Source organism: Carica papaya, chromosome 6, assembly GCF_054855325.1.
Source record: "Carica papaya isolate Zhongbai chromosome 6, ASM5485532v1, whole genome shotgun sequence".
Classification (NCBI taxonomy): domain Eukaryota; kingdom Viridiplantae; phylum Streptophyta; class Magnoliopsida; order Brassicales; family Caricaceae; genus Carica; species Carica papaya.
In genome coordinates, this window is record NC_142314.1 from 1,611,004 (window position 1) to 1,632,004 (window position 21,001).

The 21,001-nt window shown below is 34.8% G+C and overlaps 4 protein-coding genes across 6 annotated transcripts; 2 read left to right on the plus strand and 2 right to left on the minus strand.

The window, feature by feature from the left end:
* The first annotated feature begins 2,709 nt into the window (after window positions 1–2,709).
* On the plus strand, window positions 2,710–8,696 carry LOC110810436 (Pseudouridine synthase family protein). 3 transcript variants are annotated; one of them, XM_022036626.2, is made up of 12 exons: window positions 2,710–3,147; window positions 3,826–3,897; window positions 4,024–4,161; window positions 4,250–4,297; window positions 4,383–4,463; window positions 4,642–4,755; window positions 4,849–4,950; window positions 5,551–5,659; window positions 6,144–6,190; window positions 6,302–6,479; window positions 6,944–7,029; window positions 8,358–8,696. In XM_022036626.2, the coding sequence occupies exons 1-11, from the start codon at window positions 2,794–2,796 to the stop codon at window positions 7,009–7,011; spliced, it is 1,311 nt and encodes a 436-aa protein (XP_021892318.2). In that variant the 5' UTR covers window positions 2,710–2,793; the 3' UTR covers window positions 7,012–7,029; window positions 8,358–8,696. The 3 variants fall into 3 exon arrangements, with proteins under 3 accessions (XP_021892318.2, XP_021892317.2, XP_021892316.2); XM_022036625.2 differs by lacking the exon at window positions 8,358–8,696 and having other exon boundaries at window positions 6,944–7,329; XM_022036624.2 differs by lacking the exons at window positions 6,944–7,029; window positions 8,358–8,696 and having other exon boundaries at window positions 6,302–6,879.
* LOC110810438 (putative cinnamyl alcohol dehydrogenase 1) lies at window positions 8,543–10,400 on the plus strand. Its single transcript, XM_022036627.2, has 5 exons — window positions 8,543–8,796; window positions 8,868–8,981; window positions 9,094–9,321; window positions 9,408–9,847; window positions 9,971–10,400. The coding sequence occupies exons 1-5, from the start codon at window positions 8,708–8,710 to the stop codon at window positions 10,180–10,182; spliced, it is 1,083 nt and encodes a 360-aa protein (XP_021892319.1). The 5' UTR covers window positions 8,543–8,707; the 3' UTR covers window positions 10,183–10,400.
* Window positions 10,401–12,076: 1,676 nt separating this feature from the next.
* Window positions 12,077–17,054, minus strand: LOC110810482 (UNC-50 family protein). Its single transcript, XM_022036682.2, has 10 exons — window positions 16,757–17,054; window positions 16,044–16,111; window positions 15,591–15,616; window positions 14,636–14,726; window positions 14,200–14,295; window positions 13,793–13,861; window positions 13,580–13,638; window positions 13,363–13,485; window positions 12,686–12,757; window positions 12,077–12,619 (listed from the first exon to the last, which is right to left on the minus strand). Exons 1-10 carry the CDS (start codon window positions 16,844–16,846, stop codon window positions 12,555–12,557), a joined length of 759 nt encoding a protein of 252 aa, XP_021892374.1. The 5' UTR covers window positions 16,847–17,054; the 3' UTR covers window positions 12,077–12,554.
* Window positions 17,055–17,809: 755 nt separating this feature from the next.
* Window positions 17,810–20,895, minus strand: TIC21 (translocon at inner membrane of chloroplasts 21). The gene is made up of 4 exons (XM_022036564.2): window positions 20,516–20,895; window positions 19,404–19,661; window positions 18,379–18,582; window positions 17,810–18,123 (listed from the first exon to the last, which is right to left on the minus strand). The coding sequence occupies exons 1-4, from the start codon at window positions 20,813–20,815 to the stop codon at window positions 18,010–18,012; spliced, it is 876 nt and encodes a 291-aa protein (XP_021892256.2). The 5' UTR covers window positions 20,816–20,895; the 3' UTR covers window positions 17,810–18,009.
* Between the last annotated feature and the right edge of the window lie 106 nt (window positions 20,896–21,001).

The window sequence follows — 21,001 nt, forward strand, 5'->3', positions numbered from 1 at the left end:
GATTAATTACTAACTAAGATTTGCTAATCATGTTTTAACTTCTCTCCATGCACATGCAAATTATTTAAGCGGCCACCATCTCTTCTATTCTGCACCCTGTAACACCAGCAACGAAAATGGCAAGAGAAGCAAGCCCCGTCACAGCTCCCCCTCGTCTTCTTCTTCTTCTTCTTCTCCTCCTCTTTCTCTTCATATTTAGCTTCATTGTCTCCGGAACTCAGGCTCGATCAGCCTCGCCGATGAAGCCGTCACCGACGTATTCCTCCGCAGCCAACCGTCTCAGAATGTTGTATGAGATCGCAAAGGAGGGTCCCAGCGAAGGTGGTCCGGGACATCGAACGGTCGGAGCTCATTCTTCACGGCCCCGTAAGGTTCGAGCACCAAATTTCAGCCCCGGTGAGAGTCGGACCCAGACTTGAGGCCTTTGACTTGTTTTTTCCATTGTAGAACGAAGTTGCTTCCTCAAGTTTTTATCTTTCATTTTCCATGATTAGGAGAGTTGAAGGAATCGCGGATCTTTCCTTTTCAAGAATTTATGTTAAACATGCAAAATCTTAATAAATAAATAAATTTTATGTTCTCTAATCACAAAATTCTTGTGTCTGCTTAAAAGTTACGAGAACTTATTATAGATTAACCATAACGCCGATCTAGAATACTTAATATGATATGATCAGAGACTTAGTCTACTTAATTCATTTCGGTTTTCAATTTCAACGTTAACCCACATAAATTTCAACCTTAAAAGATTAAATAAATTTGACGAAGAACGTAATTTTTTAGTGATAACATTTTTTATATTCTATTTGAATTTCACGAATTTAAATCTTATTAAAAATGTAAAACTTGATATTTTTTCAATTTATTATGAATTATATGCGACCAATCTATAAACTAATGTATAATACTTGATTCAGTAGGTTTAGAGGCTTAATTTATTTAATTTTTAATTTCAACTTTGAACGGCCTTAATTTCAATATTAAAAGATGAATAAATTTGACCAAGAATATGATTTTCTAATAATATAGTTTGTTATATTTTATTTGAATGTTACGAGTTTATATTTTATAAAAAAAATATAAATTTTGCATCACTTTATGAATTTATTAGTTTACTTTTGTTTTCAATTTTAACTTAATTATTATATTTGTTATTTATGAAATTAATTTTTTTTTGTAATTTAATTAATGAGTTATTATGTGTAAATGAATAAAATAATAAAACTGAATAATATGTAACGGAGCCCACCATAGCTCCGTGGGCCTGAGGGATTCGTTCATGGCAATCCAATTCTAGTCGAGAACTGCCGAACAGCACCTTCACCTTCAAACCCATTCTCCCGCCTTCCGTGAGCCCTACATCGAAAACGCTGACACTGTCTTCCGTCGTCTCCTCCGATCATCTCCGTCGATTCCCGCACGCGGCGGCGAAAGGCTGATGAGCTCATCCCTTCCTCAACACGTGTCTTTCATACCGATGCGGACAGCAAAATGACGGCACTTAAAATGGATTCTTCGCCGCTGTCCCGAGCTCCCTCGAAGGCTTGTGCAGAAATTGTTTCGCCTTAAACAGGTTTGTTTCAACTTGCACCTGACAGAGACCTTAGATCTTAATTTCATAGTTATGGTTTCATGTTTATGATTGGAATCATTATCAGAACTTGGAATTGTTAGCTTGCACTAGTATATATACATACATACATACGTGTGTTTACGTGTACTCGCGCACATGTTATGTGTAGATATATATACACACAGATATATATATATATATACAGGAGTTACTGTAAAATAACCAGCTGCAATTAATTTTCCCAAAAAGAAGCGGACTCTAATTTATTACTGCTAAAACTTACCTCTCTCTTGTACCTCACATGCAACTTAGTTAAACGGCCGCCATCTCCATTATTCTAAACCCTGTAACTCCAGCAGCGAAAATGGCGAGAGAAGCAACCTCTGCCACAGCTCCTCCTCGTCGTCTTCTTCTTCTTCTTCTACTCTTTCTCTTCATATTTAGCTTCATCGTCTCCGGAACTCAGGCTCGACCAGCCTCACTGATAAAACCATCGGTTCCACATTCCTCCACAGGCCACTATCCCATAATGTTATTCGAGATTGCGCAGTCGGGTCCCAGCCACGGTGGCCAGGGACATCTTGCGACCGGAGCTCATTCTTTATGGCTCCGTAAGATTCAAGCTCCGAATTACAGCCCCGGTGAATAAATTTTTGTGTTCTATTTAAATTTCATAAATTCAAATTTTAGTGAAATTATAAAATTTGCCACTTCACTGTCATCAATTTATAATACTTAGTTTAATAGTTTTATGATTTAATTTATTTAATTCACTTTAGTATATAATTTAACGAATAATATAATTTTTTGTATTATACTTAAATATATCAGAAATTATAAAATTCATTACTTTATGAGTTTATTATGAACTGATTGTAATCAACTTATAATACTTAAATTAGTGAAATCAGAAATTTAGTTTATTTAATCAAGTATATATTCATTTATTTTTAATTTTTTTTTGTAATTTAATTGTGAGTTATTACGTATAAATAAATAAAATAATAAAAAAAATTCAAACGGAATTGTCTTATTCTGAAAAAAGTAATAAAAATTAAATAATATGTAAAAGAGCCCACGATAGCTCCATGGGCCTGTTTGTTTATAATGCCCAGGCCTGAGGGGTTCATTCGTTAGAATCCAATTCTAATTGGGTTCTGCCAAACAGCACCTTGACATTGAAACCCTCCCTCGCGCCTTTTACGAACCCTACGTCGAATATGCTAACACGATGCCCCAATATCTTCCGTCGTCTGCTCCGATCATCTCCGTCGATCACCGCACGCGGCGGAGAAAGGCTGTTGAGCTCATTATTTTACCAACATGAGTCTCTCTACAGCACTCATACCGAAACATTAACCGAAAACGACCGGAACCGTAAAAATGGCAAATGGTTCATTTTACCTCCGTTCGCTCACACCGTCAATCTATCCGCTTTGGGAAAAGAGCTCACCGGCGGCGGGTGTGAATCGAATTCCGATGCGGACAGCAAAATGACGGCAGTTAAATGGACTCTTCGGTGCTGCCCCGAGCTCCCTAGAAGCCTTGTGCAGAAATTGTTTCGCCTGAGACAGGTTTGTTTCAACTTGACCGAATAAAGACCTTAGATCTTAATTTCGTAGTTATGATTTCATGTTTACGATTGGAATCACTGTTTTCCTTATGATTTAATGTTAGTAGCATGTGAGTAAAAGCAAAGGTGAATTTCGTTAGTAGAACTTGTAATTGTTAGTTTGCACTGTGTGTAAAACCTAGCTTACGTACGTTTATAATTATTTCAAATATAAATTCATATATTGTTTTTTTATTTTAAAGTATTCTAAATTATAATTTTGTCTTGAAATGAGTTTGATATGAGATTGAGGAATTGTGTTTCAAATTTTATAGAATTTATGTTGTTATTGTTTGTCTAAATGTAGTGAATTAATTGAATTACACAAAATGTAGTAAGTTTTGTAATTATTTCAAACACGAACATTTGTTTATGAATGAATGAACTCATTGCTTAATTTATTAATGAACAATTTTTTTTAAAAATGACTGGTCCAAATCATTTCCAATTCTCTACTTAATTCTATTGTTATTATACTATTGTTCAATCTAAAATTTTGAGCTTTGAAATTGAATTTGGTGTCTCTTTTTGGATAATTTAGAAACCTTCTAATCGGATGCACCTCAAGATAATTAATCAATTTCAACGCAAAGGTCAGATAATAAAACAGAGAGATCTCATGGTAAACAAATATTTGCAGGTTCGAAGGGAACCCCTTGCAATAGAAGTTTCTGATAATGCTACTGATGTACAAAAAGGTCAACTGAAAAGGGTAATTGTGTTTTGATCCGAGTACATCTAGCTAGCATTTTTAACAAAAAGAAAGCAATTTACAGTGAACTATATTATTTACATAATCGAAGAGATTTTGTTTTCTAATATTTAAGATTATTGGAAGGTCGCAGCTAAGGACTCTTTGAATATTGGAGATCGAATCTATCTTCCTGGTTCAGTTCAACAGTTCCCTATGAAAAAACAAGAGTGCCATTGCAATGAAGAGGAAGTGAAGTTTATTCACGGTTTGGTGCTTTATAAGGTTTTTCAACATTAAAAATTTCTGTTGGTTTGGTGGTATTAATCAATAGTTCCACCTAATTTCTGATTATTCTGCGTATCTATGTTAGGATTCATCTATTGTTGTTATCAACAAACCTCCTGGGATGCCTGTTCAGGTAAACTACCATGCCCTCTTCCTTCTTTGCATAATCCATGATGTGACTTTTTTAGGAAATTCTGTTGCTATTTATGTCTGAACAGGGCGGTATTGGCATCAAAAGAAGTTTAGATGAACTGGCTGCCACTTGTTTAACTTTTGACTATGCAGAACCTCCTCGACTGGTGAGTTTCCTTGTGCATTTAAGAGATTTGATTGTAATTGCCTCTAGCAAAAGTCCCTGGGGTTTCTATTATATTCCACAAATTGATTTTTATATGTGGGTTAATATCTTTTTGCCTTAGGAAAGCTGGGTTACTATTATAAAATCTGTCTTTCTGTTAAAAAGTTATGCTTTGCTAGGTGCACAGACTTGACAGAGATTGTAGTGGGCTGTTGGTGTTGGGAAGAACACAAACAAGTGCAGCAGTTCTGCATTCCATTTTCCGCGAGAAAACTTTTGATGCATCAAAAGAAGTAAATTTCTATAGCTCTGATGCCTTGCTCATTTTGATGTGTACGCCATTACTATAACAGTTACAATTACAGTACAACCTGCTTTCTTTCTAGGACAGTAACAAACGTAAAAGAATCCTACAAAGACGATACTGGGCGCTTGTAATTGGATCTCCAAGACTCTCGAAGGGGTTGATTTCAGCACCACTTGGAAAGGTTGAAACTTTTCTTAAGAATTATTCAGTAGAAATTTCCTTCTATTTGTGTATCTGAAGCTCAGGTTTGAATTAGATTGACAAGGCTTGGGCTCTCTTTGGCACATGAAACATTTCTAGTTTTCATTAAGTTATCCATATTCCTACCATTCACTCCTGTGGCTGAGTTGAGAATTTTAATATGATAAGATTCCAGGTGTCCACGAACTGAGCATCCTGATTCCTTTCTGCATTAACCTTGAGGTGCAATTAACTGATGATAAAAAAAATTTGGTATGATGTGTTTTCCCTATATTTATGGACATAAGCTCTCATTACAAGTCTGCATCTTGCTTAAGGGTCCAACGTTTTGCCATCCGTAATTGATTTGCTGTATTGCGTTATGCTTGTACTGTTAGATGATTATATAATTAGGTTGATAAGGAAAATTACTTCATGGAGGATAGAGCCCTCATGGAGAATTTTCTTGTTCAGTGCTTTTCTATCACAAGATAGGTTAAAAATCTTATTTATTCTCTTAACAATATTTTTTTTTTCTTTAACTTTTCACTACCTCCTTTAGTTTCGATAGATCTTTTCTTTTGTAATTTTGTGGTTTTAGGTTGTGGTGAATAATGGAAAGTCTGATCGAATCACAGTTGTTGACAATGCTCAAGTTGCTTCATCTCAGCATGCAATAACAGAATATCGAGTGATTAAATCATCATCCGGTAAGTTATGAACTTCTCTGTGTTATTGCAGATAGCTATGTGGATCATACTATTAGAAACATGGGTGCTGAAAAGTAAATTTTAGACATGCTTATGACATGCATAAACACATGCTTACATACATGAGCTTGCACACACAGACGATGCTCATATCCATACAAACACTGAAATGCAAATTTGATATCTATAAGCATATGGAGCAAGATTGTCATTACTAGGTTATGTCCATACATACCATGACATGGGTGCAACACAATTGTATAGGCTTGAATCCTATTGGGCTCATACAATACGTTTGATAATCGCATCAGTGCTGTAGTTTCTATGACTTTGAATTAGTATTCATTCAACTCTTGTTTTTGTCTCCCTTATTTTTTGGGTACATTTCAAGCCTCTGTTAAAGGGAAACCATGCAATCTCTTTTTGGTGGCTTTTTTTTTTTTACTTTCAAAGTGTTGTTGGTGATGTATTTGTAATAATTCAGGTTACACATGGTTAGAATTGTTTCCTCTCACCGGTAGAAAGCACCAGGTACGGAAATCCTACCATGTTTATGCTCTCTCTCTCTCTCTATATATATATATATATATATATATATATATATATGCTTACAAGATTTTGGACATTATGTTGGTGTGACAGCTCCGTGTACATTGTGCCGAGGTATTAGGAACACCAATAGTTGGAGATTTTAAATATGGGTGGCAAGCTCATAGGAACTGGAAACATTTATCTGATCTTAAAAGGAGTTCAGATGAAGGGTTTCCCAAGGACAAAACACTTCCCTTTGGCCTTGATCTGGAGGGTGGAAGCATCACTGGTAAGCACCGTCACCTACATCTCCACTGTAGGGAAATGATTTTGCCCAATGTTTCTCAAGCGTTAAAACAATCTTCAGACCATAATCTTTCGGAACTGGAACCCCTCAAGCTTCTTTCTCCCTTGCCTTCACATATGCAAAGAAGTTGGAACTTATTGAATTTTTATTCTTGAGCTCCAATTAGATTGTCCGTAGCTTCTTTTAGTTATTATAAGTATTTGAGAACAACTTTTTCTGTTTTAGAGATCACTTACCCGCGTAGAGGTATCCGAATTTAAATATTGGGCGAAGATATTATTTAAATACCCTTCGAATTTAACAAATTGGTACTTAGCAGATTTTTCGCTTTGAAATGCCAATTTGGTACAAGTTCTATTCGATTCAATTAAATTTCAAGGCACTACTTCAATTCCCTTGGGAAGAAAGTACACGGGGGGTTTTTAGATATATCCTTTTGTTTGCAGGGCTGCATGTCATGACAATCCATCACCTATCATCAGCTTCTTCAGGTTCATCTCGACACTGTAGTTGAGAAGTCTCTATAGATTGGGTAAGTAATCTTTAGTATGATACGAAGTTTTGAGATTTAGTCGTGCATAATTAAGTCGGGTATTAATCCGTTTTAACAATTCTGAAGTAGGAAAACTTAACTTCATTTTACTAAATTTGTAACTTCGCATGCTACGCGAGAATGCCAGTAGAAGTAGTGAGTAGGCTGGTCAAGAAATACATGTATTGTCATCCATGCAGCATGCCACATTATAATATTAAGCAGCCAGTAGTAACTTTCTTCTCGTAGAAAACTATATTCAAAGGTTAAAAAGTCAGGATTCAATATTCTGTTATATTATATTTTGTAGAGTCTTTAAAATTAGGATTTAGCACACCTAAAGTCTGTATTACGTTGATCTAATTACACGGTCAACTACCAATAATTACACATCAATAAATTATATTTATAATAATCAAACCCATAATTTCACATATAGAATTAGAGGTAACCAAACTATGTGGGATGGTTGGTAACAAGTCAGTCGTTTAAAATCAAGCATGCATGCCCAATAATGCCGTCTGCAATGGCTGCAACCGAAATCTTGGAATATATATATATATATTCGTTTGTGTATTCAACGGTGATGGGTCCGCCATCCATGATGAACTTGAGGACAACATGAATGTCCCATACGTATATATATATATATATATATATATTTACATGTTAGCCCTAGATTTAACTTGTGGGACATGCAAATTTCCCAATGTAACGTGAAAATTCCTAATTTTTAAAGATTAAAATTTTAAGTTCTACTTACGAGAAAAGTTAGATTTCTCGTTGGAGTTATTTTTTTAAAAAAAATTAATTATTAATATTAAATTATATTACCAACAATTTAGTAATTTAATAATTAAATTTTTTGTATTTTATTTAAAATTTATAAATTTAAATTTTTATTGAGAATATAAATTTTTTTTATGTATTTATCTTAAATTTTATTATTTATTTAAAAATATATTAATGTTATAATAAATTTATTATTTAAATCAAAGGGGATATATGTCGCTTTGAGGCAACCTCCCCACCAACCACTCCTTTCCACGTTACGACATACTTTCGTTTCTTGTATGTAAAGTTAGTCTCACCCGCAGGTGACTTGCCAGCACGGTATTAGATTACAAAGAAGTATGTAAAATTATATATATATATATATATATATATACGTTTTATTAATTTAAAAATAATATTTTTTAAAAATTAAAGAATTGACATGTGAAAATTCCCGAAAATCTCGTATATAGATAATAATTCAGGTGACATGTGCATTACACCATCCGAATTATTCACCTACCCCCCCTTCTTGACTTTTTTTTAATGAACAGAGACGACGGTCAGAGACGGCGGGGTCCGCCGTACACGTGGCATTATATGATTGGTCGATAGCGGAACAAGTCATCGGACAATAAATAAACGTGGAAGTAGAGGATAGCAACCTAACCTTATCTCTCCTACCTCTTATTCCGCCTGTCGCCACTTACCGAGTTTCGTCTGCTTTTCGCTGGTGACACCAAACGCAGCATTTTATTTTCGTCCGCTCTTTTCGGCAGAAAAAAATATTATTAATTTAAAACGGCTAGTCTGAGTCTCTGTATAAATCCCCGTAAAACGCAGAGAGACACTACCAAAAGTTGTTTGGAAGGAGACGGATTTTCTCAGGAAAACGTGAAGGAAAATGGGGAGCTTAGAAACTGAGAGGAAAACAAATGGTTGGGCAGCTAGAGACCCATCTGGGATTCTTTCTCCTTACACTTTCACTCTCAGGTAATCTTCTTTCGTTTCTTTCCAGATCTTTTTTGTTTTACCTCCGAATTCTTATCTGCTCTGTTTTGCAGGGACACGGGCCCAGAAGATGTTTATATCAAGATTCTCTTCTGTGGAATCTGCCACACTGATCTTCACCAGACCAGAAATGATCTTGGCATGTCCAAGTACCCCATGGTTCCTGGGTAACTCTTCTTTTTTTTTTTTTTTTTCCCATATCTCTGTTTTTTAACGTTAAATTTCTTCTGGGTCATCTTCCATTTCTATAACTGTGATTTCTGTTATCGAGAATTTCAGACACGAGGTGGTAGGCGAGGTGGTCGAGGTCGGATCAGATGTGACCAAGTTTAAAGTAGGCGACACTGTTGGCGTCGGCACCATCGTTGGATCCTGCAGACACTGCCGTCCATGCCAGTCCGACGTTGAGCAATACTGCAACAAGAAAATCTGGTCCTACAACGATGTATACACCGATGGCAAACCAACTCAAGGTGGTTTCGCCGATTCCACGGTCGTCGATCAAAAGTAAGAAAAACCCAATTCAATAATAATAATAGTAAGTCCTCCTTGTTTGGCTGTTTTTGGTTTTAACCATTTCGTACTTGTTCTAGATTTGTGGTGAAGATACCAGACGGAATGTCGCTGGAACAAGCGGCGCCACTACTGTGCGCCGGGGTGACGGTTTACAGCCCGCTGAGCCATTTTGGATTGAAACAGAGTGGATTGAGGGGAGGGATATTGGGGCTTGGAGGAGTTGGACACATGGGGGTGAAACTAGCAAAAGCCATGGGTCACCATGTCACTGTGATAAGCTCTTCTGATAAAAAAAGACAGGAGGCCATGGAGCATTTGGGAGCCGATGAGTACCTGGTCAGCTCGGATGAAACTCGGATGCAAGAAGCAGCTGACTCTCTCGATTATATAATTGACACAGTCCCTGTGTTTCATCCTCTTGAACCTTATCTTTCTTTGCTGAAACTTGATGGAAAACTGATCTTGATGGGAGTTATTAACACTCCTCTGCAATTCGTCTCACCCATGGTTATGCTTGGTGAGTATCTCTCTCCATCAATTTTCCTCATTCCAAACTTGATTTAATTTTTTTTTTTTTTAATGATCTTCGCTTTTTAACAATTGGGTACCCTTTTTTTTTTTCTCTTTTTGTTTTTCACAGGGAGGAAATCAATTACAGGGAGCTTTATTGGGAGCATGAAGGAAACAGAGGAGATGCTTGAATTCTGCAGAGAGAAGGGAGTGACCTCCATGATTGAAGTTGTGAAGATGGATTATGTGAACACGGCGCTTGACCGATTGGAGAAGAATGATGTTAGGTACAGGTTTGTTGTAGATGTTGCAGGTAGCAAGTTGAACAGTGAAGAAAATTGAAGAAAAGGCGGATTGTGTAAGTAAAGGTGGCTCTGGGAATTCATTTTGGAGTGCTCTGTTTTTTTTCTTTTTTTTTTTTTTTTTTTCTCTCTCTGTGTTGTTGTCATCATTATTGTGTTCAGAAGAAAAGGTTTATGTAATAATAATATTGAGAGAGAGTGAGATTTCTATGTAATTCTGGCAAATTATGTAATAATAATATTAATTACATTCATAAATTTATTAATTAATAGCATAAGATAATTAAAATTATTAATTTTTTTTAAAAAAATACTTAACTACCATATTGATAAAATAAATTTTATTATTTTATAAATATATTATAAATTTACAGCAACCATTTTATAATATTTATTTTAATAAAATAAATATTTTAATTTATTAATATATTAATAAAATTACAATAAGATTAATAGTTAATTTTTTTTTTTTTTGCAATTAGGATAAACATAATTTTCAACTGATATTTAGAGAAAATATTTGAAGGGAAGTTTGAGTTTCTTAATGTCAAATGAGAAATGATGTATGTGTATGTATGTATATATATATATATATATACATTAAATATGAGAAAGATAAAATAAAACCCATCTTTACCAACTTCAGAAAATGATGTTATGGATTAGGTTATGAGGATGTTGATGAGTACGAAAAAATCTTTCATTCTTTTGGTAAAGGACAATGAACTATTGTGTGTGTGTGTGTGTGTGTATTTATATATATATATATATATATAAGCATGTTCGACTTAGTGGGTCTGCGTTGGTGGTAGGAGGTGGTGGTGGTGGTGGTCAATTTTCAAAGCCTTGGCTACGTGTTGTCAGTTTTTGGCGGAGAGTGCTTTCCTTTTTTATTATTTCAACTCTACTCTAACAATAATTATTATAATAATAATAATAATAGAATTTGGACATAATTTTAGGTTTTTAATATAATGATGTTTTATTAAAAATTTAAAAGTAAATATTTACGTAAGAAAAAATAAAATAAAATAATAAAAAGTTAAGGAATGTAAATTAACAAAAATTCAAAGCAGATAAGATCGAACTGTTCTCAATTCAGTTCGAGATCAAGAGATAAAGAAGATCGAAATAAATAAGTTCAAATCAGTCTAGTTCTCGTCCGAATTGGTAACAAAAAAAGAAACCCTAACTCTCTTATTTGAACGAGATCAAAATGTCAAGCAAATTCAGTAGTAATTGATTTAAGTACACGAAATTAATGCAAACATTTACATTTTTTCGTTTTACTTGTTGTAACTACATTTTTTCTACGAAAACAAAAACAATAAACATTTACATTTTTCAAGTTTCAAAACCTCAAAACCTCTTACCTCTCAATAATTATCACCGAACTGTCAGTAGAGTTCTAACAGTTATAATTCTTCTATTTTATTTAAAAATTATGAATTTAAATTTTATAATTTATATAAAAATCACTTTTATTAATATATTATAAGTTAACGGTAACTAAGTAACAATACTTAATTTAATAAAATCGATAACTTAATTTATTTGTGAATTAATAAAATTATCGTAATTAAATCATATTAAATATTATAAATTTATTATATTTTTAAATGTAAAAAATATTTAGTAATAATTTAATTTTTTTTTGTTGTAGTAGTTATAATAGATTACTTAAACCTCAATTTAGTTTTTTGGTTTTCAATTCATATAAATATGTATGTGTTTATATGAAAGAGATCTATATAAAAAATAATAATTAAAAAAAATAAAATTAATTTTCTAAAAAATATAAAAATTATAAGATAAAACAATTAATTTTGTGTTTCAAGAAAAATCAGTTATTAAGTGATTGTTTTCTATCATTTTACAATAATTACCTCATCGACACCGTCCGAGCATCCCAAGCACGAAAGTTAAAACAACTATGAAAAAGAAGGCAAATTCCATAATTCATTTCACAGAAAAGAAGACAAATAAGAAGGTTATACTCCAAAAAAGCAGCTAACATACATTCTGCATTCAAACCACTACATGTAAACTCTAATCGGACTCAGATTCTCTACTCGGTTATAATTTTCCGGAAAAGAAAACAACATATATTGATGAGCAACAAAAGGTAGTTGTTGATCATATGTATAACAAAATCATTGTATTCAACCACTCTGTTTCCATCATCAGCTAATCTTGATCGATGATAAATCTCTTTTTTCTCTACCCTGAAACTCACCCTGCTCTCACTGCCACCCTATGCGGTAGAAAAAAGAGTGTAAGAAGGAAAGCTACGGAGGACTTTTTCACGTACCGGTAACGTCTTGTCTTCACTTTCGCATTTATGTGCAAGACCATGAATCCTCCAATTCGTTTGATGCTATACACTATCCGAAATATGTTAGCATCGGTGAATCATAACGTTTGACTAAAGTACATGTTCATGAAGTATCTTGAAGGGTTGAAGCCAGTTAAGATCACTGCAGAAAGAAAAAGAATGTCAGCTGAAGTTACAAGAGAATTAGGAGCAATATTTTAACACTTACAGATGGGAGAAAGAACAATGACAACACCAATTGGGTAGAGGAAAAAAGTGGTCCTCTCCAAAAACGGGAGTACTGCAGCAAGATAATGTGTTTATCAGCATTTCAATTTGCAGAAATGATCAAACAGCGATTTCTTAAAAGGAAAACTTCAGTAGCCATGCGCAGGTTAAAACCATATCAGGGCAAATGTCATTGCAGATTCTGAGCAAAGTATTAGTTCAATCTATTAATTCTTCTGTCATCAAAGGATATCTTTCTTTAGAAATTAAGAATTTCAGCTGTGACTTTGAGAGAGAAAAAGAAAGAAGGAAATTCAAGACCTAAAACCTCCCCACCCTCTATCTAGGCAAAACCAAAAGATAGTACTAAGGCAAAGTTTGTCTTACTCAAATATAAGAAATGAAAATGGATGAGATATATATGAGATTGGGACACATGAATATTGTCAAAGGAAATCAAGCCAAAAAAACCAGTTATCATGATATTAACTTTTTTTCTATACCCAAATTCATTAAAGAGCATAAAAGACCAAATACCAGGTTAACCTGACCAGGACAATTCCTAAATATGATCTCATGATTCCATCATGTAAATCAATTGTTGTCATGCACAGCATATGCACAAAGAGGCAGCGAGAGAGAGAAAGAGAGAAAGGGAAGGAAGGAAATTTAGCTTACCGTCATAACCTAAAAAGTTCAGATAGTGATAGTACGAAGCTGCCACCATGAAAAACAGGTTTGATAACAAGACGGGTATGAATCCATGGGCTACCAAAAGAGGTGACAGAAAATAATGTATGACTGCCACAACAAAAATATCAGTCATGTTGAAGTTTAGTTAAGAATATAGCTACACATTGATCCATTAATTATTGTCATGGTAATTGGTAATTACCATAAAGCATAACAAACATTGGGAAGAAAGAGTTGCAGTGCACGTCAAATGCATACAGCCTTGAGGCAAAGAAAACTGGAGTCAGCACTAAAATTATGTAGGAAAGTAAAATGAAAAAGAGAAAATGAGTCTATTTGCACTCATGGATTTTATATATATCTATTTGACATTACTCAATTACAAATACTTGGCAACCAGAAATTTTAGACTTGCCATTCAACCCGTTGCTCAACAACATGACTGTTTGGTGCCTCTTCCCGAAGATAAGAATTTGTCAGGAACCTGCATGGATGACGGAAAAATTCACATCAAACCCAAGGAAATGGCTTATGTGATTTTTCACCAAATAAACATCAATTATAAGATTCAGGTAAGAGTCTCAAAAACTAAAATATAAAGCTGATGATAGAAGTAGAAAACCATCAGAATTATGGTTGCAGGTAATCTAAAGTTAAAAGCCAAGAAAGCCAATGATATTGACTACTGGAAAATGTTGGTCCCCTAGAGTATCCATAATAAGGACTAACTATATCATGAAGCAGCTGCAGAGATGAAATGATCATGTAACTCCAAGGTTGCATGAACATAAAAGACCAAGTACTGTCAGAAGTTAAGCTTACCAACAACATGTAGCCAGAACTGCCCCGATAACTAAAAATTGGAAAAACAAAACTGAAATAACTACAAAAACAGCATGTGAGGCGCTGTGATCATACCTGGAAAAAAAAAAACACCAAATAAGATCATATGGAAATGGAAATGTGAACAATCTAGAAGTATGAATTCATATAACAGAAGATCAACTTCCAAAATTCTACCAAATTAATCCTAGTTAGCATTACAAAAGGTAAACTACGTAGAACTTAATATATGGTAATAAACCTTAACATAAAACAGTAAACTACTTCTTAATAGACTTAATACGCTGAATATGATTTAAATCTAAGAATACCCTGCCATTTTAGCTAAAGCCCATTAGGACATCTCATCATAATAATAAAAATTATAGATGACTGGCCTATTTACCAATACTAAAAAACAAACAAAAAAACTTACGCAGCACAGTATGCCAAAGTTGCAACTACCAGAAGCAGGCTGCAGATTACAACAAAAGCAGGGTCGTCACGTGCCCACTGATTCTTAGTTTCTGAGAGAGAAACGAAAAGCAGAAATCTTAAAATAAATCCAGGTACATCATATACTCAACAAGTTAATAGGATAATTAAACAAGAAATTATCCTATCAACAAAAATACACAGACGTTACCAAGGGCCAAATCAAAAGGATCTTCTTTTTCCTTTATAATATCTGAAATGGTATAAAATTACTACTGATATCTAAATCACTTCATTCTATATCTCAATCACTTCCAAAATGCTTAAGGACAATAATTCCATTTCTGCCAAAAATAAACCGATACTTCTAAGGTAAAATGGCCGTGATTCACTTCTCTGAAATTTCTGTCACGACATCAAAATATAAGTGGAGCTGTGAAGACGACACTTCGCCTTTTACCTAAAATTGTACCAAATTCACAGTTATTCCCAATTTTGGTTACTCAGAGTCCTTGAGAGGGGTACTTCATCACAAAATACGATTTCACAATTGTTTTTGAAAACTATGCATCATCTAAAAAGGTGAGACGATCAATATTCGCTAAGCATGGAAAACCATAAAGCATTCAGTGAGAAAGGTTATTGTCGACGGTAAAAGTTTGCTTTGCAGATTATATTTTACATTTGCAAGTGGTAATAAAACCAACATAGACATGCATAGGCACAATCCTAGGCTTATAAATGTGTATTCTTGCAAGCATCCATGGCTATAGATTTTGAAAATAACAACATGATAAATACAGTTGGAAGAAAATAAGATCCAGGCAAAACTCACATGCTACTCCAAAAAATAAAATTATATGGAAATTTTATCAACACATCATAAGTTGCTGTTCCCTTCAAATTTGACCATATAAGAGAATATGAATTGTTATCTCATAAGAACTGAGGCTTACGTTTGTGATATTTCGTATGCTGGTAGCTGCATCCATTGTACAGTTCCACATGCAAAATTCAAAATCACATTGATTAGGAAAATTCCAAGTGCCAAATCTTCTTAACACTAAGCAAAATATTTAATCCACATTGGAGAACTCCACTTCTCAATTTCTCGCAGTGAGACAGAGCAGGCATAAAGACAACCCTAAACCCAAAGGAAAACTTATAAGGTCATACCAGAAATTGAACTAAATAATTGGTTGTTAGCCTACAGAGTTAAATGACAACCCACAAACTGCTCCTCTTCCTATGACCCTTCAGGGTCAAGGCAGCAAATCTTGAGATTTCATACAAGAGTACTTAATTCACCAATTTCTGACAGTTGGATGGAAGGAACATAATGATAAAATGAGCCACAACAATATGAAGAACTAGAAAGAAGATAATGATTCAAATACTTGTAAACTTACACAACTTTTGGTGAAGTGCATAGGTGAAGCATTTGCCAGAAAGTGTATTCAATATCCATTTGTTGCCACTACAATGACAAACAGAAAATGAAAATAAAAAATAAAATACAATATACATCCCATTTCTGATTTCAGATAAAAGAACCAGACAAGAGAATACACACACACACACACACACATATGCAAATAACAACATTCTATCACCGATTTGGTGTCAACATGGCTCGCATCAGACATTTTAATTTCAATTATTTTAATATCACTCTCTACCATTCTTCAGTTAGAAATTTTCTTCTCGATTTCAAGTAAATGAATTGGTTCACGAGTACAAGATCTTCTAATCGTGAAAATTAAAACTGGTCACAGCAAATAGCAACTTAAGCAACGCGAAACTCATGGACGTTAAAACTTGCATCAAACAGACTTGGGCAAGAAATGGCAAGCTAAATATCGCAACAGTAATGGAAACCTCGAATGCTTGATTTAGAGGGATAACAGGATACTGCCATGCAAACAGTACGCAAATTTCCAGAAATGAAAACCTAAAACCAATACGTCAATTTTAGAGAGGAATTATAAATGTACTCTTCTTAATTTGATCTAATCAAATAAGCGTGCTTGCGTGAGTGTTAAGAGACGAATGGGACTTTGAACACAGTGGAGATCAGATCCGCAGAGAGAAGCAGAGAATTCCAGAGATATGAAGAGAAAACCTTGATAATTCGACGGAGGTATTGGGGAAAGACAGGATTAGCTCGAGATGTGGAGGACGAGGAACGCCCTCTCGAAGTTGTCGGCAACATCGTTGCGTCTGTGTTTTATTTCTCTCTTTTTCTTCTTCTTCTTCCTCCTGCTGTGATTTCAAATGAGATCAGAGAGTATTTAATCGAAGATCTGGGAGATTTCCAGAGCTCTTCTATCTGTCTTTCCTGTTTCCTCACTTCAGATTGGAAGCAGATAGTCCTGAAAACGACGACGACGACCCTCCATCTCCTTCTGTCTCCTTCTCTTTTTTTTTTTTTTGTTAGTAAGTATTAAAGTTTTGGGCTTTACCAAGTTCAAACGGGCCTTTGAACTGTTTTTGCTCCTTTTTTAAGGATCAATAGCCATCAAGCATATATATACCCAAACACACACACACACACACACACATATATACATATAACAAAGTTTAAGCCCAAGTATTGTATATATACATATACCCACATATACATATATGCATGCAAAGTTCATATATAACAAGTTTAAGCCCAAGTATTAATTCCCCCCTAATTGCCTTGGTCTGCTGCCTCAATTGGATACATCCCTGTGTTAATAATCAGTGAGTAGATTTCTGTTAAAGATATAAAAGTAAATTAAATTCTCCCATTTTGTTTACCGAAAATTCAGAATTTGCATTTTCAGATAGATTTGAGTTCTCTGCTTTTCTGTCACTTGGGGGAAAAAAAAACATCCGGATCGTCTAGTTCGTGTTCAAATGGATCCTCGGGAAGTAAGTGCAAGTTTCCGAGTTTCCTGCCTAAGAGCACGCAGAGTACTGAATTATGTTAGGTTTAGTTCGTGAATTGCTGAATTCCCTCTCGAATTCCTGTCTGGTATCGAAAAAGATTGTCAAGCACTTAGTATTGAAAGAATGAATTGTTTCTTTTCTTGGGTAAGGTTAGTTTTGCTCAAATTCTATTGCTTTGCTTTTCTTCTACTGGACTTTGTTTGCTAATGCATGGTGATGAGGGAAGTTGGAATACCCTAGATGTTTGAATTTGAAATTGAAGAAATATGCTGTTAAATAGAAGAAGATAAACAAACACAGTATAATGGAACTCGCAGAATGCAATATGAAAGACATAATCATGGAAATAGAAGAACTCATACACTAATCGAACATTCGGCATTTCAACAATTATGGCAATAAAATCATGTTGATTGCAGCTTTGAGATACATGGCGTTTAACTGTTGGAGGCAGACTCATGCTAACCTAGGAACTGGACTACCTTCGGAAGGAGGTAATGTCACTGATCTCAAGAGTTCCAGTGAGAATACCAGGCCAAGGAAATGTGAAAGTATGGTGTTTGCCGACGCCTGCACAAGCAATAGATAGTGACAGAATAAGATACAAGCAATGAAAACTCTGAGTTCTATCAACGTAAATTTTAGAACAAAGTTATCTTTGTTAATTTGCAAATTAATTCCACAAGATTTCTATATTTGTTAGAAAATATAACTATGGCCTTGTACAAATCCTTGTTATGGAATGGCAACTTACCAGGCCTAAATATTTGTACTTTGTAACAATATGGTACGAAACAAAAGGACAATGAAGTTTTCAACAATTACCTGCACCAAGAAAACATCCAATGCAAGAACTGGACTATATCCAGGAGAGATTTGCTGGTAATAAGGATTTGCCGAAGAAGTAAGAGCCTTTGCAACTAATGATCCTACAGTTGCTTGCATACCAAGGATAGCAGCACCCATTCCCAGAAGATTCACTGCTATGCCATTTTTCAAGCTTTTCACAACATCAGCGCGAGGCGGAGCCTGAAAGCACAAATCAAAGTAGACTTTAGAAAATATGTCTAAAAAAGAGGGGGAAATGAGGAAAAAATGTTCATTCAGGGGAATTGCGATAAGGAAGAGAGCACAATTGTAAAGCTCAAAATTAAAGCACCCACCTAAAATTTAATTCCAAGCTTGAAGAAGATAATCGTGTAGGCATTCATTTTAGCTCTATCATGAGATAAAACTTGACAGAATGGAGGACAAAGAAAACAAACCCAGATATCAAAAACAAGAAATAATATGCCAATTTCGCAAAACACCATCCAGACAAGACATCTTATTCCCAGCAGAACATTTGTCCCAGAATTGCCTAAATATATAGCTGCAAATACAGTTATAGGCTATTTAAATTTTCTCCTTACTCTATTCCAAACAAATTACTATCCTCAATTTTATACGAATCTCGAGATGTAAAGTCAAAACAAAGTTTTGTATTTAATCTACCTCGAGCACTCGGCTTAAATTCTTCGAGGTAGAATTCTGATTCTTGCTTCTTGAAATTAAAATTAGCTAAGAATGGAATTAGAAATTTTGAACCGACCAGATAAATAATCCAGATTATTATGTCCCACCCAAATTTGACAGTGATTCGTAATCTGAGTATTATGGAAACACATTATCAAATTCCTGCACCAAGGAAATAAGATTTCAAGTAGGCATATGGATGATTGCAGGGACCTACCTTCCAGAGATATTTAGTCCTTGATCCTATTATAAGATGCATGCATACACAAAGAAAAGCACCACCATTCTACTTTAAATTTTAAACGAATCTAAGTATTCAGTTGCAGTTAGAATACCTTGGATGGATCATTAGCAGTTTTCCGAAGCTTCTCAGAGAGTCGAATATACCCAAATGACCAAAAAACTGAAATAAATGCAGCTGCAATCCCGCCAGCAGTAGCATAAAATGTTGCAGGAGATGTAATCTTCCCTGTGATAACAACGGAGAAGGAAAGAATAACAGCAGCCACCACCGTGCACACCAACTGTCCCCAAAATCCTAGACTACCCAGCCTCTTGAAATACCTTGAAGTGCTCTCTAATCTCTTTGCAACCTACAGCATTTGGATCCAAAATCTTTACATTCAAATTTCCAAATTATACAGAAATAGTACCCGGATTCCAATTAACTAAGGCTATGGTTGTAATGAATCTATAAATTACTTTGCAAATTATTTTTTCATTTCAAGGAAAGATTTTCACTAGAAATAAGTCTTTATTTGCATAAATGACCGTTTGCTAAAGGATAACATTTTCTAATTCTTATTTTCTAAATCCACATTGTCTATGGATGTCTTTATTCATATAAATATCGGAGAGTTGCATATTTGTAAAATGATGGAAGCACGAATAAATTTTTTTGGAAGATACTAAAAATAACAGTTTAAAAGTCTCTAAAATTCATTCTAATTTAACTAATGTTTTTTTACTGTTAACTAATGTCTCTGGCTGTATGAATAAAATACATACAAATTCGCCCTATGAATCATAATAAAACTAACAATCTTTGTCTGTGCTTCTTATTATGTAAGCACAAAAATTGCAGTCACAATCCAGAGAACCAAAGATTCTTCCTACACAATTCAATATCCTCCTAAGAGAACATCCCAACAGAAATCCACATAATTTGCCTTAAAGAGAGAGCAATGTACTATAACAACACAAATAACAGACTGAATTTCACGGGTTAATCTGCACTTATCTACAATACAGCAAAATCCGATCATAATCACTTGACTCTAACCTCTGTTCCGCAGAAAATTATACATAATTTTCACAGAGCTAAACTAAATTTGAAGTATCTTGAAATTGAAAATCTTATAACGAGGAATTACCCTACCAAAAGACTGTTCTTCTATTAACTTCAAAATCCCAAAAACGGAAATCGGTGAAAAGGATAAGAAAGAACCTGAGCGAGTTTTGCCTTATCAGCTTCATTGTTCGGAGAAGTGGAGGCAGGAGTGACCGATGCAGATGCAACTGTGAACGAGCGCTTTGATCCTCTGCTCGTAAGAGCACCATAAACCGAAGAAGAAAATATATCAAGAGATTTGGAGCCACTTTTGGGAGAGACGAGAGAATTGCGATGGGAATAGAGTGAGTCGAACGAGAACGGTTGGCGCGTGAGCCTCTGACGGAGGTTTAGAGGTGAGAGTCCCGTCGCCGGAGAAACGCCGGAACTCGCCGCCGGCAGCAGTAGCGCTTGCATATTTTAAGTTCGGCGAAGAGGTGTTGGCTGAAAGTGGAATCTCTCGAGCTACGCAGCTGTACTGCAAGGTTTTTGGGCTTTGGTGGTCTGTTTCGCTTTTACTTGTCCACGAAATGTTCTCAGTAATTCTGAACCGTTAATCCTTGTGGGGCCCAGAGATCACCATGACCGACTGAACGATCAGGA

Coding starts and splice junctions, on each gene's coding strand:
- LOC110810438 (XM_022036627.2), top strand. CDS start 8,708: ATGGGGAGCTTAGAAACTGAGAGGAAAACAAATGGTTGGGCAGCTAGA. Junction 9,322..9,407: donor TCCACGGTCGTCGATCAAAA/GTAAGAAAAACC, acceptor TACTTGTTCTAG/ATTTGTGGTGAAGATACCAG. Junction 9,848..9,970: donor CTCACCCATGGTTATGCTTG/GTGAGTATCTCT, acceptor TGTTTTTCACAG/GGAGGAAATCAATTACAGGG.
- LOC110810436 (XM_022036624.2), top strand. CDS start 2,794: ATGCTAACACGATGCCCCAATATCTTCCGTCGTCTGCTCCGATCATCT. Junction 3,898..4,023: donor AAAAAGGTCAACTGAAAAGG/GTAATTGTGTTT, acceptor GATTATTGGAAG/GTCGCAGCTAAGGACTCTTT. Junction 6,191..6,301: donor TCACCGGTAGAAAGCACCAG/GTACGGAAATCC, acceptor TTGGTGTGACAG/CTCCGTGTACATTGTGCCGA.
- TIC21 (XM_022036564.2), bottom strand. CDS start 20,815: ATGCAAGCGCTACTGCTGCCGGCGGCGAGTTCCGGCGTTTCTCCGGCG. Junction 18,583..19,403: donor CTGCTAATGATCCATCCAAG/GTATTCTAACTG, acceptor TTGTGCTTTCAG/GCTCCGCCTCGCGCTGATGT. Junction 18,124..18,378: donor TGGATGTTTTCTTGGTGCAG/GTAATTGTTGAA, acceptor TTGCTTGTGCAG/GCGTCGGCAAACACCATACT.
- LOC110810482 (XM_022036682.2), bottom strand. CDS start 16,846: ATGTTGCCGACAACTTCGAGAGGGCGTTCCTCGTCCTCCACATCTCGA. Junction 16,112..16,756: donor ACCTCCGTCGAATTATCAAG/GTTTTCTCTTCA, acceptor TTGTCATTGTAG/TGGCAACAAATGGATATTGA. Junction 13,486..13,579: donor AATGTTTGTTATGCTTTATG/GTAATTACCAAT, acceptor TTGTTGTGGCAG/TCATACATTATTTTCTGTCA.